Genomic DNA, 17,809 nt, shown 5'->3' with positions numbered 1-17,809 from the left:
GTTGCCTACTCGTCTCGTGCGGATTGCAGTTCTTAGCAACTTAGCAAGGCGAGATATTTAGGGGCCCTCTCAATCACATTTCCTCTATTTAAAATATGTTCTGCTTGAGCGATAATCGATTTTCACATGAATACTTTGCTATTGGCATTCTCACATGTACTTTTCGTGTTAAATAAATTTATGTTAACTGAAGGCTGGAGAAGAGCCACACCATTTACATGTTTCCCATGTACATGCAATTTATTATTTTACGAGTTGTGTTATCTCAATTGATCGTACAGGTATTTTGATATGTTTTTGTACTGAATTGATTTATCATGTTTTCCACTGCATTTATGATGTCTTGTGTATTTTGTTCTTTGAACTTGTTTAATTGCATTTGATTTGATTATCTGATTTTTATCATACAATTTGAGATGTTTTATTTATGTGTATTTTCTCTCGCATTTTATTGCTGTAGGTGATTTATTTCATGTATTTGTGTGGCCTATGCCGGGGTTTTTGTCCCGTTTCCCTGGCATGGTCTTGTTGTGTGCGTAATATATTTATTTGTTCTTGTCATTTCTTACGCACAAAAGTTCTGCCTTTTATTTAATTCCCTTCCCGATTATGTCTCACGTCCCAACACGTAGAAGAACCGATTGCACTACGTAGGAGTTCATTTGTGCCACCCATATCGAGCTGATGAACTCATCATTGTCTTGATTTTAAGCAACCCGAACGTGGAATTCCACCCCTTTTGACCCATGACGCCTGCCGAAGAGAGGGGGAGCACACTCTCGGAACCCCGCCGCGTCCGGTTCGTTACTTCCGCCGTCCCTTTCTTAATTTTCCCCAGGGGGTCGATTTTTGAAACCAGTCGCATCTATTCGTATACGCTTAGATGCGAAGACTTAAATACGTATACGTTTTCCAAATGCAATTTTTGACTACTGTTCGTAACTGCCTGGAACCGAAACGTACAGTGCATATGACAACGTCGCCTTTATTGATTGATTAGAACTAAAACGGACTATTTGACGTTCATTGACGTATGGGTTTGAGCTTAGGTGGTGAGGTGAAGATATTGCTCAGTCATTTCAAATTAAAGAATATAGTTATTTGTTTCATTAGTACAAAAAATGTCAGTTTTCGGGACGAGGAAGATAGTTGCTGGACGACGCGTTAGCGGAGTCCAGCAACCTTCCGAGTCCCGAAAACGCATTTTTTGTACGAATAAAACATAAAATTTTTTCTCCAACCCCCTTTACTTCAAATTATATTTGAAATTAGATTCAGTCCAGTTTCACTACTAGTATAAGAACTTCTGTTTTCTTGTCCTCACGTGTCATGTCACTCTAGTTTTTAGGTTAACTTATAACCTATTCGTTCTTACTTCTTACTTCTCACCTCTCGCGACTTTGTAGGGAGCAAATCTTGAGGTAGCATGTTCTGCCGTTTCTAAAATCTCTGGCGGAGTGCAATCGATGTCCCTATCAGTTTCAGTCATTTCTATTGTATAGACAATTAATATTGTTATATTTTGTATTGAAATAAAAAACTTACCATACAGTGTTTTAATTAAAATTAATTGCAATTAACTTTTTCAAATTTTGAATTCAAAATGACAGATAATAGTGCAATGGGTCTGAAGTAGATGGCGTTACGCGCGACGGCGGGTTGTATACGTATTACGTTCATCGAATATGTAAATTACGTTACACATGGTTTAAATAAAAATAGCGAGCGTAAATCATTTTCAATACATGTACATGCATACGTATAGGTAACAGCATTACCTACTTGCATTGAATATGCAAAAATATTTGATTTGTATGTATAGAAATATCTTACAACCTGCAATGTAAAACGATGTCAATGTGACATATCTCCGTGATTGTAATTTTTTAATTGGCCAACTTTCAAGGTCAATTTCTTTTTGGTACTAGGACCAAAAGTATCCACTTTTTGTACAGTTGCCATGGTGAAAGCGATTAATCCGCAAAACGTCAATTTTAGGTACCGAACACTGTCACAAAATAGCGTCTTATTCAGGTGGTTGGAGAAAAATAATATTTTAGGCACTGATTAGCATGAATACTGAAAACACGATGGACACGCCAAAGCGAGGGTGAAATACCACGCAAAACCAAAAAGGGTGGCTAGTATTGTTTGCTAAAAACCACCCCGATATAATAGCAGGGAAACAAACTACGATTTTGACGTGCAAGAAAATGCAAGACTCATGGAAAGAAGTAGCTGATACATTTTGATAAATTGTGCTTCATTTAAGACTTCTATGGGGTTGCAAGGATTACGGTTCCTATTCGGGCGATAACTGCGTTCGGCATTCTCTAAATTGTCTACTACAAACACATTCACAGCTTCATCCATTGTTGTTAGTACATACCTTTCAAGGAAACGTACGGCCAAAAATCGACCCCCAGGCCGTAGACGGGACTAACGAACTCGTACTCGCCTCTTTCGCCCCCCCCCCCCTATATTTTCTTCTACAACCCGTGGGGATGGTTGTCGCAACGTTTTTTTTTTTACAAAATTCACTATTTTGCCTACCGTAGCTAGAGCAATTTCTTCCAATAATGACAGCGATCCGCGAGTTACTTTAATGTTTGACGTGAATTTATGAAACGCTACTTGCGACCGCCCACTTTGTTCGACAGTGAAAGCCAGTGCGGGATCTGTCTCCATTAAACCCTTTTTCCCGTTTCGCTTCAGAAATTCTGCCTTTCCTATCTGGAGGCGACAACCCTCTCGAACAACTTCCTAGCATGGCCGATGAGAACTATACAACGCACTACCCCCTTCTCTTTTTTGAAAATAAGAACTACTTCGACAATAAGGATTCTCGCTCCTCCTACCGTTTGTTTTACATCGGTTCAGCTTCATGCTTTCAATGTAGGTACCTACATTTTATTCCTATTTTAATTTATTTGAGATTGACCAGTTATTAATTTTCATTTGATTCTTTAAACTCATTTAGATATTGATTAGCGACTTTAATTCTTTGTGTACGAATATCTGCCTTTTTTCAGTGCAGAGTTAAATGCCGGAGTGTTAAAAGTACTTAGCGGCATTCATCTACAACTTTAGTCCAAGATTACCGTATCCAGGACCTTCAGATACCTTCTGGACTGGAGAACGTCCGGCTAACTAACAATGTATTTCATGTACTTTATGTAAGAGACTTCGGAATGTTATTTTTCACAAGTGGGAAAGAAGTGTAGTTGTTTTGAAATCTATATTTAAGCTGGGCATTCTTTGGCTTATCGAATTTTGTATTAAATTAACGTCAGATTTAAATTATTCAAATTCAAAAGGTACTTCCTAGCGTTTTCCAGTTACCTCTCTTGCTACAGATTTCTCCCTATCTTTAACGTCTGTGAACAGTGATTCAGAATTTCCTTCGACTCGGTTCTTTTGTCTGATAAGAGCTAGCTTTAAATGGTTTGTATTACTACGCTGATGTTCCCAGTTCCTGTTTTTCCCGCTTTGGTTAGCGCGGGAGATTAGCATTCGAGTATATCACACAATACTGCAGTTTTTACGGCTCTAAAGTAACTGCACTGGCTAAAATTTGATTTGCAATCAATGCACCCAGCGCATATTTCCAAAGTTTTTAGTTGTGCAATTACACAACCAACAATATGGATAAGTTAAAAAATCTTCGTCTTCTCAAAAATTTTTATTTGTGATCAGTGTAATTTCGCTACTCACGGTAAGCATAGCTTAAAGCGGCATATCCACATTGAAGGATGTTACGTGCAAGCAAGGGGTTAAAAATACAAACGGATATACCACAACAGGAGGCGTCAAAAACAGTGTCTTTGCCGATATAAAGGTTAAAGTCACTTTGCTGTATTATAATAGGTACTTGTAAACTTTCCGTTTCTTTTCTTCCTTCTTCCTTAATTTTCTGTGCGTCTACGAACGAAAAGCTGCACCTGCTTATCTTGAATCTAATTAGCTTACGCAGGGATAAAACTTATCGCAATGACCAGAGATAAGACAAACTTTTTGCAAAACAATGTTAGTTCACAGAGGGATGGTGTTCCGAAATGAATGAAAAGCAAACATTCGAAACGTAAATATTTTATTATCACCAAATTACGCTCACACTTTCTTTATGACCACATCATCCTTGGCTAAAATCACAATATTTTTATTACAGGAACCTAACTTTTGAATTACGCTACTATCCACCAACAACGCCTGCTTATTACCAGCAAGATTGGAAACATCAACCGATAAACTATTGTGAACCTCCACGACTTCGCAATCCGAAGTTCCATTTTGGCATTCGGCCTCTTTGCTGCGCAGTTTCATTCTCAAATATTTCGCGTCTCCGTCAACGCACTCGTCCAACTTCATACGCTTGTAGGCGAGCGTCTGCGTTTTTTCTTTCGGTTTTTTGGAAGCGGATCGCTTCCCGTCGCGGGGCAGTACGAGAGTAACATCGGCGCTCTTCTTCGATTTTTCGAACATCTTCCGCGGCCGGCCGACGGTCCTCTTCGGCTTCAAGTGGTCCGGCACGTGCTTCGGTTCGTCCGCTTGCAATTGCTCGGCGAAAAATTGAGAGAGAATACTGGGCCATTTAAGTAGGGCGTACAGTCGACTAGAAAACAGCGCGTGCTCGTCGGCGAACTCGGTTTCTACGGGCGCTTTCGGTAGTTCGTCCGCCGACTCTTTGTAAATTTGATACTTGACTAGAAGTCCTCGTAGGCCGAGAATTGTGTTCAAAGTGGGGGGTATGACGTATTTCGACGACGAAGGTATCTGAACGCTATCGATTTCTGCTCGCGTTATAGTGGCGAGCATGTCGCGTTCACGATCGAACACTTCGTCAAGATTGACACCTTCCAGCATGCGAGGGGAGGCGAAGAGCGACGGTAACAGTTTTATAATCCGCTGTCGGGAATCGGCCACATCCGAATCTCTGTACGATTTATACTCGCGTTGGACCTTACAGGTGCCTTTGAGAAATTTGATAATTTGACGATCGTAAAAGGTAGATTTCGGCTTATTATCCCAGGGATTATCTTGGATCGACGTTGGAAGGGCGATTCTTGCAAGGAGATCTTCAATTAAACGCAGACTGACCACCTCATAATTTTTGAGTCTGTCTACTATTGTACGTATGCGATGGTCACGATGGAAGTTGTGGCGGTAGAGCAACTCGTGGCTGCGTCTCTGCATGTTCTCCAAGGTGCGACCTGGGTGACTTAAAAATCGCTGAAGGTAACTGTGTCGATGGCGTACGTGTGAAGTGTTCCTTCCTATTCTGTTGGCTACTAGTAGCCAGTCGTTCCGCCCATGTCTCTGTCAACAAAATTGGTACTACAGACCCACTAGACTGCTGATCAAACAGTTACATAGAGTTTTAGTTATTTTCTAGGGGAATTTTCCTAGTGCTCAAGTTTTGAGACTATTGCAGCCTTGGAAAATGACACGTGTCACAGTAATTTATTTAGAAAACGTGAGATTAATGCTTGTTTATTAGTTGATTTGAATTTCGCGCCAAGTGAGTGCACATCATGGCTGCCCCCATGTATGTGTCATTTGTCAATTCAGCATTAGCAGTCCATCTTAATTTATAAGTTCGTGTACAGATCGAAAAAAACCCAGCACTAACTTACCTTTACATGATCCAAGATCGCCTTATCCTCGTGGACAGTAAAGTTCCCTCTGTTTACCTGTACGTTGCCGCAAAGTGAATTCCGGTACCGATTGCGAATTTGCACGCACGTCCTATGCGGAAGAAACTGCGCGCACTTACGAAAATCCTCGCCGTACTTCGAAACTAAGTGCAACAGCAACGCGTCCTCGGCCTCACTGAACGGACCCCGCCTGTGAATCGACGACAAATAATACTTGTACCGATGATAAATCTGCCCCTTCGAACGGTCGCGAAAATCGGTCGAGATTATTCGCCACGGTATAAACGAGCCGACGCGATACTTGTCGACCAGGTTCAGGATGCGCGCGTCCTCCTCCTCCGTAAAGCGGTCCGTTTTGAATTTGCTCCACAAGTTCGTGAAATAGTTGAGAAACACGAGGTAGCCGGATCGGTTCGTTCCGAGTTCGCGGGCGATTGCGTCCCAATTTTGACAGTTGTACTGTTTCACCAGCCCCTTTATTTGAACGCTCTCTTCGGCCGTCCATAGCTTCTTGTTTATCTGGGGATGGAGGTAGATGTTCCACAAGGCTTTGCATTCGTTCGGCGTTCGAGCTCCTGCAAAATAAGAATACAATTTTTTTTTCTCACGCGAATCGCCCCCCTCCCCTTTCACGTTCCCAAACAACATATCTGCATCATTTTCTCAAAAAAAAATGTAAATTCACTGTACCACTACATCAGTGTTGTACGAATTTGTGTCGATACCAGTCATAGTTTATAGTGAATTTTCTTGAGCGACATCAAGGCGCCATCAAGTCGACAAAGGATAGTCACCGGCGATAGACGAAAGTGGAGGTGACTCATTCTTTCTATGAAACATATTCTACATACAACATGTTAACATTGATACTGAAGTGATAAAGAATGAAATACGCGCTCATAATATAAATCAACCTACAATATGAAAGGTAAAACGGCCGTATTTTAAATTAAATACATACTAGGCTTAAGAGTATATTGTGGTACATTTTATATAGACATGACGAAAACAGATGAAAGTTCACTTTATATATTTAATGTTACCGAGTCGTACATTCCTGCTCGTCGCATCAGTTCTACAGCGCTAAAATCAATGAATAGTATAAAGAAGGGTGTTACCGTCTTCACGTAGACATCATGTGAAGGAGGAGATTTGAAATCTACGCCAAGTGGACCAACCACATCCTACCCCGAGATTGGCCACACCTCCGATTGAGCTCGGAACGGCATTAAGCCATTGAACGGAAATTTCTAACAGCAACTTAGTAGAAATTCATTACGTATTATTTACCCGTCTGCCCGCGATTTGTTCTTAATTTGCTTGACACTTGTTTGTTCTTAACTCGGACTCGTAAAGATCACCGTCTTGTGTTTCATGTGTTTAGTTCACATTGTCAGTGCTGAATTCTATGCACAGTAGGCGTGTTGATGACATTCGGGCGCATTCTGTGAGCGGTCGGTGCGTTCAGAGTGGGTACCTAGATACGAGTTGGACTCCATACATACAGGATCAAAGGTACTAACAAACACAACAGTCAAACATGTTTCACTGACGGCTACTGCACGTCTATCGGCATGTAGAAGGGCTTTTGGTTGTACATGGGGCTCGTATTCCACTAGTTTTTCAGTAGGAAGTGGAAAACTGATTCCCTATTGAAATGCGCGTGTTAAAAAAAATGATAACTTTTTTATTTATTGTTCGGTATCAACCCAAATTTAGTCCAATTTGACAGGCAAAATAGGATATCCGAAACAGTGTTTCAAAAGCCTGTGTCCACGTTATTTTTTCGAACCATCGCTCGTTGGTTTTTTTTTGTTTTAGTTTTAGCAACATTCAAGCCAAGTTATACGCAGCCCACATTGAAAGATTCGTAGAGAAATTCTCTTTTTTTAATAATGACCTTAAACTACAAACAAAGTCACTCCTTAGATAGTCCACCAAGAAAATTCCCTTGTGACGTAACTAGGGAAATACCAAAACCACGACCGTAGCCCAGAATCCGGGACCTTGCGTCAAAGTGCAAAACTGAAGGCCATGACCTTGGCCCAAGACCGCGACTTTGAGACACCCAGGGACATGACCTTGTTACGAAGTTACTTTACCCGAAGTTATGACCACACCATATACTTCTGAAGTCAGTGAACATCCGGTATCTAGAAGCGTTTTAAGTTGGGCGCTTCGTTACTAAGTAATTTCTGAATTTAGTGCGGACGAAGGCTGAACTGAAAGTATTTATTGAAGCTTGAGCAATGTGTAGGATAGTGTGAAACCTAGTGGAAACTTGTGGGGGGGGGGGGCTAGCTGATAGCTTGCAATATAGACATACATTTCCTGACAACTGGTCACTTTAGGCTTCCATTGAACTGTACGTCGGGACGACAGCTGGCGGTCTGAATTCAGAATAGTGCTTCCTGTCAATAATCTGCAATCAGATAAAACACAACAAGAAAAAAAAAAGGGTAGTGGTAGAGCGGCATATAAATGCGAGACAATATCTAACTTTTGTCACGTCGGTTACACGTAAAAATTCGATGTCGTCAAAGTTCTGTGTAATTTCAAAGGCGTCGATGTAGGTAGAAATATTCAGGTAGATAACAATGAAATAACAAAAAGAAAAGAGAATAAAAGTCTAAAAGAAATCAGTGTTAAAACAAATATTACATACATACATACTGTAAACGGCTTTAAACTTGTAGAAAAAATCCGCAAATCACGAGAAAAACTCCACCAAACATATCACACCGTCATTAAAACCCTTACTAAGTCACATAGGGTAATAACGCATTTCGTTACAGCATAGATGGCAACGTGGCAGGGAAATTTTCTAACCACAAGAACTAAAGTCACTAGATATAGGAAGTACCGCCATTTTTGGGCAAATTTGCTGCCAACTCAAAAAAATTGATAAATAAAATCTGAATAGCTGTAATTTTTTATAACCTAACATAGTACTGTCATGTTTTATAAAAATATATACAGATATCTCCAAACAGGTGAAACAATCCCTAACATTAAAGTTACCAGATTCGCCATTTTTGGGCAAAAATCATGCGTTCTCTCTCTAACACACGAGCCCAATGGATTGCGGTACTTTCTATATTTAGTGACTTCAACAAGAACTAAAGTCACTAAATATAGAAAGTACCGCAATCCATTGGACTCGTGTGTTAGAGAGAGAACGCATGATTTTTGCCCAAAAATGGCGGAAGTTACCAGATTCTAGTAACTTTAATGTTAGGGATTGTTCCACCTGTTTGGAGATATCTGTATATATTTTTATAAAACATGACAGTAGTATGAAGTTAGGTTATAAAAAATGACAGCTATTCAGATTTTATTTGTCAATTTTTTTAAGTTGGCAGCAAATTTGCCCAAAAATGGCGGATGATTGCGGTACTTCCTATATCAAGTGACTTTAACAAGAACTACATCTGCATGACCTCTAGTGGTAGAATAAAGAACTAAGAAATAAACTCGACTGTAAAATATAACATAAGTAGATTGTGTCGATTTTTGTATGTACGCCCTACTACATACGAGCTTTAGGTCCATTTCCGGCTAAACCAGAAGACAACTTGCAGAAAAATGCAAAATTTTCATTTCTTTACCTTAAAAAGCACAAAAAATATACCTAAGGGCGAGCCACTTATAAGAATCACCCGGTATAGTTGTTGCAGAAGCATAAAAAACAGACACACACAAAAAGCATTTAATAAAGCACGAAATTGTCCTACCTTTGAAAGCATCGGCGACCTTATACCAATTAATATTCTCGTACAAAATCGGAGGCGTTTTATACTTGACGGGCATGGACTCCATTTCGTTCAGTTCGTTTTCATAGCCGCGAAGCTCCTCCTTAATTGCGACGTTTTCGTCGTCGAACTTTGACTTCACCTTGCAAATTCTGACCTTGTGCCGCAAATCCTCGTAACAGTCGGTCCAGTGCAGTCGTTCGATCGTGCTCTGCAGCAGGATCTGATGCTCGTCGTGCCAGTGACGACCGCGTTTGAAGTTGATAAACGAGAACTCCTTATTCTGTCGTTTCTTCACCGCGTCTCGGTTCTCGGGCGACGCGAAAAAGTCCCTGTCTTTGAAGTACGGCGTCCCGAGTTTCCACACGTCCGTCTTCGGGATGCCGAGATGTTGGATTTTGTGGGAATCCTCGTGGAGGCGGACGTTATCGACGCACGCCCTCAGTATGCCCGATAGTTTCCCGTGCAGCATTCGCAATTGCTTCGCACGTACGCGATTTTTGATTAGCAGCTTTTGCAGCTCCAAATCCTCGCAGTGGAGAATTACGTCGTTCTCTTCCTTTGTGTTGTAAAAGATGGTGTCGCCGTACTCCTCTTTCAGCGAATTGAGGAGGCGGTCGTTCGGCGACGCCACCTGGGGTTGCTCGCCTTCAACTTCCACGTCATCCTCACGCTCGCCATAATCCTCGATGTCATCTTGGGAGAATCCATCAACCTACGGCAATTGGTGAAAAAACTTACTTATGGCCCGGTACTCACCTCCTCTAGATCTTTTTCCAAGTCGTCCTCACTGTCACCATCATCCCCCGGATACAGCTCTGATAGTTCGAATAACTCGCCCTACAATCAAAGGGAAGTTATTAACTTTCACAAACGTTTTTATTTACCTCTGGCAGGTCGAATTCCATTTTTAAAAAACGTTTTGTAACGAATTAACGATAAAGACAGAAATACACTACACGGCAAAACATACATGACATAACCTCTTTCGTATGTGACTAATCTCACGCTTGTTGAACAATAGCTGCGTTCGATTTTCCGTTCCACAAGAGTATACAGAGTGTGGTGTGAATAAGGTCACGTGATCATCGGAGCAAATTAATAACGATACAACAAACGAACGGCATTAGTGATGCAAATTTTAACTCTGTTTGCCACCAATATCATAGCCTCCTCCTTTTTCGTAGAATACACCAGGTTAACACGGTAGGGAAGGACGCTCGTATCTCACGCTTTCGATCGTTTAAGCTGTTCACACGGAAAAGGTGGAATGCTGCTGCAGCTCGCGTTTCCGTTTTTACCACTCGCACGTTAGTAAAGTATTGCATTCTGGTAAAAATGATCCCCACTTTTGTATGGAAACGCACGTTTTAAAGCACCAGGAATCTGAATCAAACAAAATCTCGATGCTGTCGGTCGGTCGATCTGTCGACAGATACTTAAGCACAGAATTATCATAACATCATCATAACAATTGATGTTAAGTGGACTACGGAATTTCGGAATTTTAATCCGGTCAATTGAGTGAGCGTAATTAACCGTAGTTAATTAATTGCGTTACAGCAAACGTAATCAAAATGGGTCATGTTTGGTATTGTTGGAAACGCGTTTAATTATCATACATTTTGCGACTGGTCCCAGATTTGTAGGATGACAGGGGACCGAGTAATTGATTAAAAAGGTTTTAATTTTTGAACGTTATCACTCGAGTACGCCCACATGCTGGAAAATCCGATGTTCCTTTTCGGACCCTTCAGATTATCCATAAAATTCATCACTGGATTCTTCCATTCTCCAGTTTCTTTTGAATTGTCATATTCTACGAAGTGTTTGAATCCCTAGTATGCTCCCACAAATTTCAATCTGATTATTCAAATCAGGCATCCAAAGAGAAGGGCCCACCACAGGTGAAACTAATCATAATTCTTCTAGTTTTTAATGCTATATAAGAAGGATGCATTTTGGGATCGCCACAGGTCTAAGGTGATACCTAGTTTTGATATCAATCCCAACTGCTTGCCGTACATATATGAGTATATGTCATAAGTCGAAGCTCCTTCAAGAAGAATGGGAGCACAGGGAGAATAAGGGTTTACGCCAAAAAAGTCATTTATTGTGTCAAAACAAGGGAGCCAGCATCCTTTTGGTATACTGGGCTTGGTAAATCCTGTAATTGGTCGCATTCACACGGAAGTCCGTGTTGTGCGTCAGAATCGAGCACGTGTAAAGGCTTTTCGGTGCCATACTTTGCGGAAGAATACCAGGTCCCTGGTCGCCCTTTTTCGAACGTCTTGCCGCCCGTTCTTTGTCTTCCCTCGTCTTGTTTCTATCGGTCATATGTTCAGGATAACGCGAGAATGCGCCCGCGTGACAACCTCCTTGCTGCAACATTTTGAATGTTTCTACTGGCGAAGCCAGGCTAGTGCACAAACCCATTTTGCGGGTCCCGTGGGAATCCACTTGCCGTCCCCAATTATCGCGTGCGCTCTCGGTTTCGGTCGGATGTAGACCCGACCATGAGTTTTTTCAAAGTAGGGATTTTGGTCGAAATAGTCATTGGTATAATGGCCCAGGACGAAGGGTCCACCTAAATTCTTTCCGTGTTCCTTCCGCTTCAATTTCATCCGGTACGGATCTTTCCTAAATCGTGTTGGCATTTAATTCCGACGGCGGAAGTAAAATACTTACATGTGCACGGGGTATTTAGACAAACAAATCCCGGCATAACCAGGTCCTCCCTTTTTTGCGGGGTTTGTAAGACAATTCGGTGGCTCCCTTACGGTTTTCGGCTTAGGTCGCGCCACTCGCGAGAACGCCTCGATTCTACCGGCGAACGTGCCGAAGAAGTCGCCGGGGCAGGCGTGCGATTTGGTGCACCCCGGCGGCACGAACGGTAAACCACCACCTGGACCTATGGCCTTTCTGTTCTTCTCAATTTGGGCTCTCTTGAGCGGTCGCCTGATCGCTTCGCCGGCGAAGACCCTTCGAAACTGATCGTCAAAGTATCCATCGATCGTTCCGCACTTGGTCTTCGGACCGCCGGCAAAAAGTCCACGGCCTTTGTAGATCTTCGGCTCTGAAACAATCTGCTACAGAGTGCCGATGATAGCAATAGCTGGCGCACTTGCGAAGGGCGACACGTATCCTTGCCCGTTCATGTAGGGCATCTCGACGAACAAGCCCAGCCTTTCCAGGTCATGCTTTGTGAATTTCTTGGCGTACTCTGCCACTGAAAACTTTTTCGCCATGTTTAAAGTTGGTGTGACAAAAGTCCTATTGTGATAACCGTAATTTGGAGCTAACTAGATTGTCACGACCTTTACTGTCAATAGTATGATAGTTTCATAGAGACAAATTTGTAGAAGGGGTCTTGGATCTGAATCAAAGTTGTGTAACGGGTCGCGTTACTTGTATTTTTTAAAAAGCATTTTGGCGCTAACCTAAATTTCGGAATCTGGATTTGGACACGTTAAATGCATTATTGTGTTATCGGCCGTCAGACTGGTGCTGATAGCTTTTTACAGGTAATTAACCGGTCTGCCATTGACTAACAAAATATAGATCGCCAGTTCGTTAAGAATCTACTGAAATTGAAGCTAATGGAAGCTCCTTGTATACTTCCTAATACTGAGCACCCTAACGAAACTCAATTCTGCGCCATTAATTTGAAAAATTGCTGACTGGCAAAGTTTATTTACAACATCAAATCCAAATTTTGTTTCATTTTCGCCTGTTGCAGTGTACCTATCACTGAGTTGTGAATATTAGTACCTCTTTTCGCGACCGAAAAATCTTAGAAAAAAAAGCATAGGATTGACCTTGTATTTGGTGCAATTAACAGGTTTGGTAAAAATTACATGCTGAACCATTACTTATACCGCACATGCATTCAAAACTGGAATGTTACTAGTAGCAGAATCCGACTCCTCAGATGGGGAACTGGTCACTCGTGCGGAACATGGTGATTCGTCTGATGTTCGGACGCGTACTCCCAAGACCTCCTTTTCCTAGTGTATTATGCAGTTGTCAACCTTCAAAGTTGCGTGCAGTCGTCCCTTTGAATCCAAAATAAAGCGTGAATAATAACACATTGAGTTTGAGTACTATTGGCAGTAAAATACTACAATTTACTGCTCTACTTGTATCTAAAGTAGCGGCAATGGTTGGAACGCGTGCATTACTTCGATTCCATTCTAAGCTTGTATTTCAAGGCGCAATACCAGTTGACAGAAAACACGTGTTTTCCGTCGACCGTTACAACCCGCATCGCTATTTTCCACCTTCCTTCTGGCATGCCCGGAGGAAACTTAGTGCTGTCAGGCACCCAATTCCTTACCGTATATGTCACCTAGATCGACCGATACAAAAATCATAGGCGTGTCGAATTGGGACTTACCCCTTTAATGGGAGGCCATTCGAAGGGAGGTGTCGTGCAGGAATGCATCATTCGATCTATATCAAAGTATTTGAAGCGAAGACCCTCTTTCACTGTCACATTGAATTGCAGGATGTCCAGGCGATAACGGTTACTCAGCCATTTGTGACCCGTTACCATAACCTAAAAATTACTTAGTACAACACGAGGGGTGGATCAATGTTTTACCAAATCTCCTTCAGTTAGATCCATCTTCAACTTAACCGTTAAAGTAAACGTAGACGTCGTTCGGTTATACTTGTAGTTGTTGCAGGAAAGGTTCGAGAAGGTAGGGTCGTAATATTCGATTTCCGTACGTTCATGAGTAACATCGTACGCATTTTGCTTAAAGAAGTATAATTAGTGGTGGGTTTGGTGGTGGCTTCCCTTACATAAAACGCGTTCACGTGGACGAGTAGTGCGAGTAGCAACAACATTTTTGGAAATGCCTCTCGACCGCAGAACATCATGTGAAATTTTGTAATTCATTTTTGATTCGAATTTAATTGCTCGCGATCAATAGATTAACAATTTTTAAATCCGGCCAACTGTTCATATCATGTCCCTGAATAAAATACGATTTGATCTCAAGTTCATCTACCTATCTATACGAAGAATGTTGTAAATGTTGGTAGAGAAATTGTTAAGGCGATTAAGATTGTAGGGCTTTGGCGCCCTTACAACACTTGACATTGATATAATCTTTCAGAACCCTTAAGCGCTGTTTATAACTCAGTCACTTTCACAATACATCAAGACACTTTTGATGACTGAGATGATATCTGAATATATATTTTTGAATTAACGTGTATATAAAAATTAGCAATACCAAACGTTACATTTGTAAATTAACTTTAAACGAAATTAAGCGCGTGATGTTTCGCGGACGAGTGTGTGATTCGCATTCATTCGCATTCATAGAGAGACGGGCAACGTATGCAACACGACCATGGAGCGGATTTAGCTGTACGTTTAAATTATTATTTTAGTAGAAAAGGTGCTAAATATTGTTGCATGAGTGCTTTTCCATGAATCAAGATCAAGAATTTCAACACCAATTGTGCAGATTAGAAGAAATATTTGTGTTGGCCTAGTTACGTTTCCACTTCATGTACGAAGAGACAACCGTTACCTACAAAGATTTCGCTGCATTTGCCTTTCAAATCGAACATTGCTACGAAAAAGATGTAAGATTGAAAGGAGGCTGAAAGGTTCCGCCCTGTATATACAACTTACGGCGATGCAGACATTTTTAAGAGTTGGCAACCACGCAATTTTTAGGAGGGGAAAGCGTTTTACGTCATCTGGAGAGCACGAACGGGGGTTACGTTTGGCATCTTGTCTTGAATGGCGGTCGTGAACGCGTCGCTCCATAAATGTTTGTTGTTATTTTGTGATATTTAATGCAGGTAGTAATTTTTGCATTTCTTTATATCGTATTTGTGTTTTGTATGCCACATTTAATATTTTTTGTGTGTTTGAATCTTTGTTTTTGAAATTTACTTGATTTAACCGCAATGCAGAATCACATATTATGATACCGTTATGCTATTGTTTGTAATTATTTACGTTTTTGGTGTAATGCTTGCTTAATTTATGTTTATTGATGTTGATTACTTGGTACATATGTTTTGATCATTTTATTTTAATATGTAGAAATTACCGATTCGTTTGATGTATGTACTGACTTGTTATTTGTAACTTTTCTCCGTGAATGAAGCAGTCACGGGGGTGGTAAAAACTGTAGTCAAAATTGAGCTATGACACCTAATTCCGTGATTGTCTTCGACATTCAGCTATAGGCTCGAAACCCAGAAACCAGGGGCAGGTTACCTATCTTGCAGGAGCGGGGTTACGCTAATCAAAGCTCTTCATTTTAGAATCAAGTGCGATAAATGAGTGGCTATTCAATAATTTCCACATATCTGGTTTTTAGTTAAATTTGCCTACAAGGCCATGTAATTTTCCATCTTGCTTTTAACAAAATGACCTTATGGCACCAAATATGAGCCACATCCTGTGTATTTCGCCCTTTCTTAGAATCTTGGTACCTGCTTACCTGACCCATAATTCCCAAAACTTGTTTTTAACCTTTTGTGTTACCTCTGGAAGTTTACCGGCTACTTTTTGTGATGTTATAATTTTATGTTACGCATTCACATCATTACAAACAATTAATTTTACAACACAATTTGATATTAATTTGACGGTAGGTTTTTTTATTGGTATTGGTACCATTTTCAAAGTTTATTTTTGCAATGTAATTTATTTCGACTTAAATTTCCGAGCTTTCACAATCTTAATAATTGCGATCATTATTAAACAAACTTTTCACAATTTGAGTGTTTTATTTTACGTTCCTTCCCTACTGTGCTTCAGGTCAAAGCGTTGTCTACAACTAACGTTGAGGGGGGTCCTGCCTTAGATGTTTGATCACGTGCCACTTTTCAAATTTAAGCGGGATCTTGTTTAGTTTTGGAGTCATTTTAAACGTTGCCCGATTGAGTTTATTTCCATGTTTTTGTAGTGTGAAGTTAGCGTAGAACCTGGGGGTTAAGTACACTACAAGGCCTTCGCTGTTTTAGTAATACAGCTATCGTCGTTCTATTTTTCCGTAATCATTTGAAAACCACATGTGGCGTCACCATCGGCCGAAGGTTAATTTGTTCACGTTTTATATGTACCTACTTAAACAAAATTGCGTTTGTATTTCTCTGAACAATAGAGAGGGAGAGGGAGACAAGAACAAATAAATATATTACGCACACAACAAGAGCATTCCAGGGAAACCTTCTACGGAATAAAAACCCGGGCATAGGCCACACAAATGCATGAAATAAATCACCTACAGCAATCAAATGAAATTAAACAAGTTCATAAAAACAAAATACACAAGACATCATAAGCTAACACAACTCGTAAAATAATAAATGGCATGTACATAGAAAACATCTAAATGTTGTGGTTTTACTCCAGCCTTCAGTTAACATACATTTTATTTGACACGAAAAGTACATGTGAGAATGCCAATGGCCAGTAGCAAGTGTTCATGTGAAAATCGATTATCGCTCAAGCAGAACATATTTTAAATAGTGGAAATGTTAATGAGAGGGCCCCTACTCCCATTGCTAAGATGCTAAGAACTGCAATCCGCACGAGACGAGTAGGCAACAGATACAGCGAAAGATCGAACTGTATTAGGTACCTACTTCACGGAGACAGAATGAACCACTCGAACAAACATCAAATAAGAGAGCCCCCCCAAAACAAAGGCATGGAGTACGCCATGATTCAGACATCATAGTTTATGCAAAATCAGCAAAATGTAGGTAAATAATATCAAATTGTGGCAAGAAATTCAATTATTACTAGCTAGTACAAGAAAGAATACAATGGTTACTACTTGTAAATACGCCTTCACAACACCACAACCAAAATAATCAAGAATAAAAACCGGGAACGCGTGATGCCTTCCATCGACCCCGTCGCCTTCCATCGACCCCGTCGCCATCTTCTTCCTTCCATGGTCTGTGCTTCCTTCCGCCACGCTCTTTTTTTCCCCTAGAATCGTTACGAAAATCCCCTAGTATTCGGCATCTGCGCAAAACGGTCGATTGGTTATATACAGAGCATATCATATTTTTGTTTCGGATGTAAAGGTGTGTTGCCTAACCATAAGGGTGGAGTATAACAACAAGATTAACGGCCCTTCGATTATTTCCACATACGAACAATTGGGTACTTTCATTCCTTGACCTACGTAATTTACGAACCCCTAGAGACGCAGTACTTAGTGAGAGCCCTGATCATGGAGTGAACCAGAGACCCACCCGAACGCGGGAATCTTCTACTTTATATTTACGAATCCCCATGCCATAGAAGCCATCCACGATTTGCGACCCAAACTGGCCATGCATAACAGGCAGACCATTTCAACAGACATATCATCTACACCACCACGATGGCGACTTCAAGCTGTTTCGAGTGGG

The 17,809-nt window shown here is 40.9% G+C and overlaps 3 protein-coding genes across 3 annotated transcripts; all 3 read right to left on the bottom strand.

The window, feature by feature from the left end:
• Window positions 1-4,073: 4,073 nt before the first annotated feature.
• LOC116180345 (snRNA-activating protein complex subunit 4) lies at window positions 4,074-10,390 on the bottom strand. The gene is made up of 5 exons (XM_031500281.1): window positions 10,294-10,390; window positions 10,166-10,246; window positions 9,389-10,121; window positions 5,634-6,229; window positions 4,074-5,316 (listed from the first exon to the last, which is right to left on the bottom strand). Exons 1-5 carry the CDS (start codon window positions 10,312-10,314, stop codon window positions 4,111-4,113), a joined length of 2,637 nt encoding a protein of 878 aa, XP_031356141.1. The 5' UTR covers window positions 10,315-10,390; the 3' UTR covers window positions 4,074-4,110.
• Window positions 10,391-11,517: 1,127 nt separating this feature from the next.
• On the bottom strand, window positions 11,518-12,713 carry LOC116180358 (UPF0602 protein C4orf47 homolog). The gene is made up of 4 exons (XM_031500311.1): window positions 12,531-12,713; window positions 12,095-12,482; window positions 11,839-12,046; window positions 11,518-11,788 (listed from the first exon to the last, which is right to left on the bottom strand). Exons 1-4 carry the CDS (start codon window positions 12,652-12,654, stop codon window positions 11,525-11,527), a joined length of 984 nt encoding a protein of 327 aa, XP_031356171.1. The 5' UTR covers window positions 12,655-12,713; the 3' UTR covers window positions 11,518-11,524.
• A 539-nt stretch (window positions 12,714-13,252) lies between these two features.
• On the bottom strand, window positions 13,253-14,550 carry LOC116180359. Its single transcript, XM_031500312.1, has 4 exons — window positions 14,213-14,550; window positions 14,010-14,165; window positions 13,803-13,964; window positions 13,253-13,754 (listed from the first exon to the last, which is right to left on the bottom strand). Exons 1-4 carry the CDS (start codon window positions 14,288-14,290, stop codon window positions 13,584-13,586), a joined length of 567 nt encoding a protein of 188 aa, XP_031356172.1. The 5' UTR covers window positions 14,291-14,550; the 3' UTR covers window positions 13,253-13,583.
• Between the last annotated feature and the right edge of the window lie 3,259 nt (window positions 14,551-17,809).

The sequence above is a fragment of the Photinus pyralis genome, unplaced genomic scaffold, assembly GCF_008802855.1.
Source record: "Photinus pyralis isolate 1611_PpyrPB1 unplaced genomic scaffold, Ppyr1.3 Ppyr1.4_LG9, whole genome shotgun sequence".
NCBI classification, from domain to species: Eukaryota; Metazoa; Arthropoda; class Insecta; order Coleoptera; family Lampyridae; genus Photinus; species Photinus pyralis.
Note: the sequence above shows the minus strand (reverse complement) of the source record. Positions and strands in the feature narration are given on the sequence as shown.

Coding starts and splice junctions, on each gene's coding strand:
- LOC116180358 (XM_031500311.1), bottom strand. CDS start 12,654: ATGGCGAAAAAGTTTTCAGTGGCAGAGTACGCCAAGAAATTCACAAAG. Junction 12,483..12,530: donor ATACGTGTCGCCCTTCGCAA/GTGCGCCAGCTA, acceptor AGATTGTTTCAG/AGCCGAAGATCTACAAAGGC. Junction 11,789..11,838: donor CCACGGGACCCGCAAAATGG/GTTTGTGCACTA, acceptor AAAATGTTGCAG/CAAGGAGGTTGTCACGCGGG.
- LOC116180359 (XM_031500312.1), bottom strand. CDS start 14,290: ATGATGTTCTGCGGTCGAGAGGCATTTCCAAAAATGTTGTTGCTACTC. Junction 14,166..14,212: donor TCCACGTGAACGCGTTTTAT/GTAAGGGAAGCC, acceptor TACTTCTTTAAG/CAAAATGCGTACGATGTTAC. Junction 13,755..13,802: donor AATGGCCTCCCATTAAAGGG/GTAAGTCCCAAT, acceptor CGGTCGATCTAG/GTGACATATACGGTAAGGAA.
- LOC116180345 (XM_031500281.1), bottom strand. CDS start 10,314: ATGGAATTCGACCTGCCAGAG. Junction 10,247..10,293: donor TGGAATTCGACCTGCCAGAG/GTAAATAAAAAC, acceptor CTTTGATTGTAG/GGCGAGTTATTCGAACTATC. Junction 6,230..9,388: donor GGTCGCCGATGCTTTCAAAG/GTAGGACAATTT, acceptor CTTATTTTGCAG/GAGCTCGAACGCCGAACGAA.